Source organism: Hippoglossus stenolepis, chromosome 15, assembly GCF_022539355.2.
Source record: "Hippoglossus stenolepis isolate QCI-W04-F060 chromosome 15, HSTE1.2, whole genome shotgun sequence".
Taxonomy (NCBI): Eukaryota; Metazoa; Chordata; class Actinopteri; order Pleuronectiformes; family Pleuronectidae; genus Hippoglossus; species Hippoglossus stenolepis.
The window spans coordinates 14093440-14103441 of NC_061497.1; the positions used below are offsets into that span (position 1 = coordinate 14093440).

General features: G+C 38.0%; 1 protein-coding gene across 2 annotated transcripts; it reads left to right on the plus strand.

Moving 5' to 3' along the window:
* Nucleotides 1-1068: 1068 nt before the first annotated feature.
* On the plus strand, nucleotides 1069-9695 carry sar1b (secretion associated, Ras related GTPase 1B). Of its 2 annotated transcripts, XM_035178762.2 has the most exons (8): nucleotides 1069-1280; nucleotides 3068-3130; nucleotides 4166-4241; nucleotides 6213-6332; nucleotides 6612-6677; nucleotides 6942-7045; nucleotides 7456-7587; nucleotides 8035-9695. In XM_035178762.2, the coding sequence occupies exons 3-8, from the start codon at nucleotides 4184-4186 to the stop codon at nucleotides 8149-8151; spliced, it is 597 nt and encodes a 198-aa protein (XP_035034653.1). In that variant the 5' UTR covers nucleotides 1069-1280; nucleotides 3068-3130; nucleotides 4166-4183; the 3' UTR covers nucleotides 8152-9695. The 2 variants fall into 2 exon arrangements, with proteins under 2 accessions (XP_035034653.1, XP_035034652.1); XM_035178761.2 differs by lacking the exon at nucleotides 3068-3130 and having other exon boundaries at nucleotides 1071-1280.
* The last annotated feature ends 307 nt before the right edge of the window (nucleotides 9696-10002 follow it).

Here is a 10002-nt window from a genome sequence, read left to right on the forward strand (position 1 = left end):
TACCGGGAACAAGAGGACGTGATTTATTAGCCCGCTTCAGTACCAGAATTCAAGCTCAACCACCATTTTTGAATATAATTTTAATATAAATATTTTGTCAATATTATTGAATGATTTGCTTTGTTAATTAATATCTTGTGAAAGAGGGGCAGATCATATAAGATTATTCCTCTTTCTGCCCCTTTTCTTTCAAGATTTGAGATTTTGTGTTAGAATTTAAATTATTTTGTTTGGTCGATGAATGAAATAAACTTAGAAATAAAAATAAAGAAAAAATTTGGTGTGTTGTGATGGAATTGTTAAAATAAAAATCCATGCCCACCTAGGATTTAAACTATCACCAGAATAATGACCACCCTTGAAAACTTTTTAAGCCTGGAAAAATCATTTATTATAATTTTTTCATTTATTTACCAGCGGCAAAGCAAATGCTATTCGTGAACAAGCAGCGGCACTGCTTTTTGAGGTTTTGGTCAATATCTGCAAACAAGACATACGTCAGATAATAAAGTAAAAAATATGAAAAAGAACAACAGTGAAATATGTGTTAAAATAGGAACCGTAGGTTAAAGCCACACTCCCCATCAGTAGGGGATTGGTATAATATCATCTATGACATTTATTTAATGCACCCTACTCTTGTCTAAATTGTTTTTGATTCACTAAAGAACTATGTATGTATGTATATATATGTAAGTGCACGTATGTATATATATATGGATGTGTATATGTGTGTGTATGTATGTGTGCGTATATACATATCTTTTCTGTTTATTTAATTGTATTATTATTATTATTAATAATATGAATTATCATCATCATCATTATTATTATGATTATTTAATTCTGTACTATTATTAATTTATTATTATTGTTTTTCCCCCCAAAACTTAAATAAAACAAACACCCTAATATGTTTACTTTAAAACTAAGCTAAACAAAGGTACACAGCTGGTGATGACTGCGTAAAGTGTAAACAATAACTGACTCCATATAAAAGACTAAATAAATAAAAATAATAATAAAATAGGAACCGTAGATCCTCTGTGTAAGGCAGTTGCACGGTCGGAGAGGTGAGTGTGAAACATCAACCGGAAGCGGCAGGGCAGAGTTTGGGGAGTAGTTGCTCAGCCATTGCAGCTTCGTGGCTCAGTAACAAAACACGAAAAAGCAGAGGAAGACCTGGCAGCTCTCAGGCCCTCTATTTCTGACCGGGAGACCAACTTACATGTGTCGAAGAGCGAACACACACATTGAACTAGTCTGCACCTAAACAACGGGTAAGTGTTCTCGACCCTTTTCTCCTGATAACCTGAAAAAAAAGTCTAATGTGAGCGGTCGGCGTCTCGGCTAGCGAACAACCCCGGCTGCTAACGATGCTACGTTAGCATTGCTAACACCAAGTGGGCTAACTCGCGTATTATCTAAGAGCCTCTAGAGTGATGTTAGCTATCGAGCCACTGATGTGTGTTTTACCTTTATCCGCGTTGATCAGTAGAAGACAAATATCGCCCGCATCACCACGCGACTCTGTTGTTTTAACGGTGGAGCATTTCTCCAGCTAACTGCTAATTAGCCGACGTAGTCAGAAACCACTCGATGCAACGTCGCCTCTCTAAGATTATGACACGTAGCTAGTGGCTTCCTGCTAGCCGTCCCGTTAGTCGGCCTCGCCCAGGCGTTACACGAAATACACTTAATTAAACACAACTAACTTTTACTTCACTGTTATTATTCCGGTATTTGGGCCTTTTGCCCTTGTTTCCCTGACGCGAAACCCGGCGGAGATCAACGATCCATGAAACGTTAGCCGCTAGCGTAAAAGTTGGCTAACTTCACTGCTACGTTGACAGTGGTTGTGTGAACCGGACTGATGTGTCAGTCCACTCAAACTGCTTTAGGTCTCTTTATTGTATTGTGGACTCAGTGTTGAGAGCCAGAGAATCAACAGTGACAGTTTCTCCTCAAGGAAGGAAATGTCTTAATTATAATTTATGAGCTGAACATCAGTCTGAAGTGGCCGCGGTTGTGCTTAAATAAATACCATTAAAATGTCAACAGGATGTCACTGTCATTCTAGTGAAAGAAACGTTTCTTCAGGCACTGCGAAATTCGTTAAGAAGGTGGATTTATCAGTAAGGTCACGTTGTCATCACACTCGGCTTCGTGGATTTTGATCACGTGCACTTCAACAATGCTCATTATCTCTGATATACTTACAGATGATGATGGTTTGTTTGCTTCAGAGCTACTTTAGACAAGTTCAACTCTAATCTTAACCCGACAACCCAAAATTTATGTCTCACCTTTTTATCACTGTCATTTTAGTGCAGAGCAACAATGATTTATTAATTATTCAATAAGTCACTCGAAGGGAAAGTCATCTGCAACCAATTTTGGTTACATTTCAAGCAAAATGCCAAACAGTCTTTGCGTGAAAAATTTCCAAATTACATTAGAGCAATATTTGGCTCCAGCTCCCCCTTGACCCTTAAAGGAAAAGCAGTATAGATACTGGATGGATGGATTATATTGATATAATATAACATTTCAGATGTTTGGTTTTTGGACTGTTGATTGCTTAAAACAGGGTTTATATCAGTTTATTCACTAGGATGTTGTCAAAGACACTACACTGTTTTCTTTAATGTGGTTGTTTCCGCTTGTTGTACATATTTGCCTGTGGTTGTTGTCAGTTACTGTAAAATTGCTTCACATTCACAGCTGCATCACGCTACACGTGGGAGCATCAGACTGTAACGCCTGCCCACAGTGTTGCCGATGGGACTGGAGCATAGCAGCAGCTGACGTGTAGTTCAGCTGTATTTGTGTGGTCTTGACCTTTGGATACTTTATACTTTAGTCCTGGAGTTGTTTGCACTTTACGTAACGAGGGATAGAGGTCAGGACATGCCTACCTTTCTCTGGTGTCTCTTTAGCTACCAAAGAAGACATTTGATTAATTTGTGTGTGTTAATCTCTTCGACGGATCGAACATTGTGGTTTCATGTCTCTTTTGCTTACAAAAACAAGAAGTTTGTTAACTTTTTCTGACCCATTTTCTCAGATTTCCACAAAACTTGACTAGGGAACAAAAGAGAAGCCCTTAACAATCTGTTAGGTGTAGCAGGTGAGGGATCTGATTTCACACACTTACAGCAATCCTATCTCTGTTCCATTTTATTTTGATTGAAAAACAATCTAACTTGCTTATCCTGAAAGGCTTAAGACCTGGCTTTATTTCCACGGCCCTTGCAGATGGCTCGTGTTGAATTAAACACTCATGTTGCCTGTTGAGGAGCTGTCAGATGTGATCAGTGCTCTGCATGTTCTGTCCTCCTGTCCAAAGACTCCTACTGGAACAAGCTAATCATTGGCCATAGAGAGCCAGTCATTGTCCTTATCACCACTTGTCAATAGCTGTCTGATAAGTCATGGCAGGACTCGTATTCATAGAAAGTGTTGTCACTTTTTTTGAGAGGTGCTGATTGGTACTTAATGATGTAATTATTTGTCTCCTGTTGTCTGATACTTTTAATTGTGTTTTATTTATTTGTAATTTATTCCCTGAAGGCTCTGGGCCTGTAAGATATTAAGCCACAATTTAGTCTTAGTCTTAGTTTAATGCGCCACTGAATAAACAAAATTCAACCTGAAAAATTTGAAGATAATACTACGTATGGTTACAATTTCTGTCTTCTCATCCAAATGGTTCTTCATGATCAGAAGTAATTCAACCCAACATGTACAGCAATTTTCTTTTCTTTTTTACTGAAAATTTGGTCCTTTGCATGAGACTATAAATTTAAATTTTCACCCGACCATACCGTCTTGTGTTTTCCATGCACATTTTACAGGTGTGCCATTGTGGAATCGATTTAAGCTTAAATATTTTTTCATGCTGGGGATTAAGAGAGAAACTTTCCAAATCTTCTCAAGTGTTGATTCAACACTCATTTCATTGTGCAGTATTAGTAATATCTCTGTTCATGAGAACACAGCCGCAGTATAATGTCACAGAAAGCCTGCTCACAAAAATAGGAGCAATGGGTAAATGTACCAGCTCTTACTTAAACTCGTAATTTTCCACCAGGTATTGTTCTGCTTGTGCTGTGTCAGCCTTTCTTTTCTTACCTCTGTTTTTTCCCCACGTGTCATTTTTCAGGATTCAACAGCTCCGGATATGTCATTCATATTTGATTGGATTTATAGCGGATTCAATAACGTACTACAGTTTTTAGGTGAGTACTAATGAACAGACACACTAACACTGTTAAACTTTTGACTTTTTTTGCTTGTTAAGTCATTATTTAATATGTTAAAAGTCTTATGTAAACTATGAATGGAGTTGTAATTTGAATAATGTCTTTAGTGATAACATGAAGACCTTTAATTGATAAAGCTACTGGTCTGTCAGGAATACGACACAATGCAGGGCTAAGACTGTTGTGAACAATTGTAGGCTTTGTTCCTCGACATCCTTTCCTGTTTTGGGGGAAATGGATTGGAAGGTGCCGTTTCTCTAAAAGTGTTTACTTTTTAGACACAAATCTGAAACACAAACACTCCGATGCTTCAGCAGATGCCACGCCTTAAAAGCAACATACAAAATGTTACGCAATAAACATCTTCAGCAAAGTTGCTTTCTCAGCTAAAACTCACTTGTTGAGACAAAACACATCAGGTTATTGCACAATCAAAGAAATGGCTCCTATCCAGAGGGCTGCACATTATATCTAAAATATACCGTCATCGCGATATCAACATGCTTGCGATACGTATTGCAAAAGACAGATTGAACTGTGGATAACTAGATAATAATAAATGAAAGATCTTAAGATCATTGACAGGCCCCGTCCAGTGCGAATGATAAAGACACAGACAAGAGCCGTAAATTACTGCCAGAGCTGGTAAAAACTGTAAAACATAACCTCTTAACAGTCCAAACATGTATGAAAAGACCCTAAATGATCATTGTAAGCAGACTTAGTTGAGCTGTGCGCAGAAAGACTTTAACAGCGTATACCTGAGCATTTGTTTATTTATCGAAAGTCATATCGTCATCGCAACATTCAACTACGTTATCGCATATCGCATCTTTTCCCAATATTGTGCAGCCATACAATTCACACTGACCAGCTTCTAATGTGGTCCGCTTCGCAGTCTTGATTGGGCCTCTACCTCCTTTGTTGGAGCACGAACACAAGCTGGCTCATGGGTTTGGTTCCCGTTGAAGCAACACTTGCTATTTACACTTCTGTGTCTCAGTTATTGTCACTTAAAGGAAAAAAGTCTTCGAGAAAAGGTGTTTATTTTAAATCTATTAGACACTCTTGTGTGCACCAGATGATGTTCTCACTAGCTCCTCTTTAGTTTCAGTCAGAGCTGCTCTTGTGACGTAGTGGTTCCTGTTCTCCCTGTCAGACAGGTTGCATAGAGCTGTTGTGAGTAATCATCTATTCAAGCTGACTCAGTCAGAAAGTTTACAAATCTACTGGATACCCAGGCTGACTCATAGAGTCAAACTCAACGCACTTTAATCTCTTCAGCAAAGTTCAGGAAGGAGTGACCCTGCACCTGTCCTGTGCTGATCTGTCAGAACGGATAGTAGGGCTAAAATCTGCTAGTTTCCCTTCAAACTATAAAGACTCTATTATTAAGATATTAATATTTGTACCTGCGTTTATGTGCAGATATATCAACTATTATTATACACAATAAACAATGCAGAAAAGAGGCACATCTTTTGTTAACATGTTATGGAAACACGTTTATTTTCTAAATATTTGTTGTATTCTTATTCTTATATAGTGATTTCTTCTTATATCATTATTTTATAGTAATTTATTTCAAATTCATATAAAACTTAAATTGTAAATTAAAATGGATCCTATTATGAAGAATAGTGAGATTTAAAAGTATAACTAAATGGTATTCCTCTACAAAAACAAGTAAACTTTAAGTTAATTTTCCATTGTGCATCAAGGACACTGTACTGTATGTGTGAAACTCCTACATGTCTGAGAACAAGTCTTACCTGGAGTTGTCACTCTAATGCTTTTTTTAGATTGATTTTGTGTTGTTCAAACCATCAAAATCAGACTGATCACATTAGTTCAAAACAATAATATATAAGACAATATTATCATGTAGCTCATCTAAAGGATTTCCAGTGTCCAGGCTTGAATTCAGAGATGCTTCCTTTTTTTCAGGACTGTACAGGAAATCGGGCAAGTTAGTATTTCTTGGCCTGGACAATGCTGGCAAAACGACGCTACTGCACATGCTCAAAGATGACAGATTGGGACAGCATGTGCCAACTTTACATCCAAGTGAGTTGATTCTCTCTCTCACACATGCACATTACACACCCAGTTTCACTCAGTTATGTGTTGAAAGCCATCCATGCTAAAAAAGAAACCACCCTGATTATTCACAAAGCCTTTTCATCCATTTTTAAGTGAACATGTTCAAACAGTCCTGTTGAATGTGCATTTTGTTGTTATATGAATTCATGTTTTACACATGTAAATACACTAAGCTGTTGTTTATCAGGGAATTTTTAAAGATGTTTAAAGAACATTTGTTGATGGTCACTTTCTCTCCTCTAGCCTCGGAAGAGCTGACGATCGCTGGCATGACCTTCACCACCTTTGACCTGGGAGGCCACGCACAAGGTGAGTGAACAGGGGGAGGGTTTTTTAATCAGGACATGTATTAGTGAAGATCTGATTCCACTTCCTCACCACTGATCGGATCGGGGAATAGCATTATTGAGATTCAGTGAAAAGTTACATGAAGAGAAAAAAAACTGCTTACAAAAGAATTCCTCTTCTATCAACACACTTGCTAATATAAGGTAAATACAATACGCGACTGAAGGAGACAGAACAGACTATAAAACTCATGTTTGCTTTTGTTTTCTTTGTTTGTTCGTACAGCCCGCAGAGTGTGGAAAAACTACCTCCCTGCCATTAATGGCATTGTCTTCCTTGTGGATTGTGCGGACCACGCAAGATTGGCTGAATCAAAAGCAGAACTTGTTGTAAGTACCTCCAATCTGCTTGGTCACCATCACACCGTAGAGCTGAGCTTTTCACAGTGTTTAGAAACTTTCCAAATACTCATTATTGGTGAATTATTCTTCGCTGATGTTAATAATACCACTAAATGCTTTTTTTAAAGCTAATTCTTAATGATAAAAACTTCTGTATGTTGTTTTCTCCTCAGTTTTATCTATAAACATGTCTAGTGAACAAAATATTTTGATCAAAGCATTTAATGCAAAGCCATCTTCCTTAAAATGTAAGACATTTTTACAATCTAAGTAAATTATCCACAAAACTTCTCGAAGACATTAAATATTATTCTAACAAACACAATATCACATGTGACATCTGTATCTTTGGGTAAATATTTGTCCAAACATTAATTATACCTTGTCTACCCTCCCAGGCATTAATGACAGATGAGACCATCGGAAATGTGCCTATTCTGGTCTTGGGAAACAAAATTGACAGATCAGAAGCCATCAGCGAGGAGAACCTGAGGGAATTTTTTGGATTGTTTGGACAGACGACAGGAAAGGTGAGTAGACACAAGAGCTGTGTGTCAGCACACTACATTCTACGTCAAATCTTAAACTCATCTACTTGTAATGGGAAAGGAGTCAGTCGCCCTTTTCAGCGGGTATAAACATGTTTTTAAAAACTTGTCGATACCCTGTAGTTTTGGTGTAAAAGAGGTAATAGTAAAGCAAGCTATCATCGTAGATTAACACACTGAGTGTATGTAATAAACCTCCACTTCAGCTATGGTTTTAAAACGCCTCCCTTCAGTCCAGGTCAAATATATTACAACTGCCTGGTCCATTTCGTACGCTCTAGTTCTAAATAAGTGTCTGATCAAGTTCAGTTTACAGTGAAATTTCTTCTTGCAGGAGCTTCGGTCTTTACCCTTCGTCACGCCAAAGAACAAGTTATCAGCCATCTCACATATTCAAGAAATGTATTTGTTTTCATTCTTTTCTCTCAGGGCAACATTCCAATGAAAGAGCTGAACACAAGACCACTGGAGGTGTTCATGTGCAGTGTGTTGAAGAGGCAGGGCTACGGCGAGGGCTTCCGCTGGCTCTCACAGTACATCGACTAAAGAAGCCGCGCCGCCGAAACCTACCGACACCACCACCATCAGGGGGCGCTAAAATCAACCACTCAAGACGCCCACCGTTGCCACCAGTACCATCATACTCAGCCCCATGTTTGGTTAAACAAATGCCTCCACCATCAGAGAAACCAGTACAACTTGATCCCAATAGACTTTTATTGGTCGAACACTTGGTTCCGCACTTACAACATTCATACCTGTATGCACACACACACACATTTTCATCTCTCTGTCTGTTTTAAGAGAGTAACATAGCATTGGTTCCACAGCAAAGGGTGTTCAAATTTAAACGGATGAGTCTTTTCTATATTGTCGTTTGCTGCCCTCTCTCCCTCCCTGCCATCTGTTGAGTGTGATGATAGACGCATTATAACTGTAAATCTGTACAAATATCAAAAACCTCTGGCGCCTCTTCCCCCTTCTTCATCTCAATTTCAGCAGTGACAGAGAGCAACATAGTTGTAAACATCACAGTACACTTTTTTTTTTAACAGTAAAGATCATTGTCACCATTCAACATTGTTTTCAATCACTGTGTTTTGCTTTGTCCTTTTTACTATTCTTTTTTCCCTACATGATTTCAATAAATGTGTGGCCACGTTCACAGCCCTCCTATAGACATGTGGCTGTTTCACCCATTTATTATAAATGAACCAGTGCATTTATCACAGTGATCCATTTCTTAAGGGTACCTGGAAACGTATTGTTCCAGACTCCTATCTTGTGGGCACAGTAGTTAATGGTGAACTGTGGGCTCCCTTTTTTTAAAATATAAAAAGACACATGGGGTGGTAGTGATGCAATGGGTGGCGTATTTTAATAGAAAATAATTACCGGCTATAACCACAGCAAGGTTTTATGGAATCGTGTAGATAGCACAGCGGTCAGTGGAGGCAAAGACAACTATTTAAGTAAATGAAACCTTTGAATAATAGATAATAACATGCAGTAAGAGATGAAGGGAGGAATATAGGGATGGTTGTAACACCAAGTAGTAGTCGACATTAATCGTTCATCCGGGTGTATTTTGCAGCGCAGAGCGTTTTACAGGGTGATTCTAGTCACTAAGGGTAGACAAATAAGGACACAATCCCATAGTGGGAACAGGTAGTTAGGCTTATGACACCTCTAAGAAAGGGACCATGTATATATGAAATGTACACGAACATCGTACATGGATTTTGTATTTATCAGTGGTATCCTTCGATCTATGTGCATTACCAGAAACTATTATGCATGCCTTGTTCTTTTGATTTTTAATGACCATTACTCCAGAGTACAGCAGGAGGGAAGAAGATGCCAAAATTTACATTGAGAGCTGATTATCATGTTTTGTTTGTTTTTCTTTTGTTTTTTTTACGGAAACAATGGAATTGCGCGTAATACATTCTTTTTCTGTCCCCGTCTCTATGTCTCTTTCATTCCCTCATGACTAAGTGATGAGCTGTTCCGACAAGGGTGGGACTTGCTGTTGTTTGCATCAAAAAATGTAATAAATGTTTGCAATGAATAACAGGCTTTAACATTGATCCACAATGAAGACTGATTCTTTTTGTCACTTTTGTCTTTGGTGGAGATCAGTGATGATCCGGTGCAACAGTTTGGAAAATAATCCACTACAAGTTCATTACAAATCCCACTTCAATTAGACTGTTAATGCATCAATGCATAAGCAGCAATTAATGATAGTGCTATAGTTACACTTAATATACATTAGTATTTTATATACACTTTAATACCATAGGGAATTGGCTGCAGGCAGTGACTCAAAAAAAATGAGTGAGATTATTAAGAGTAACATTGTTTCATAAATATAATTAATATGATTTTGGACAA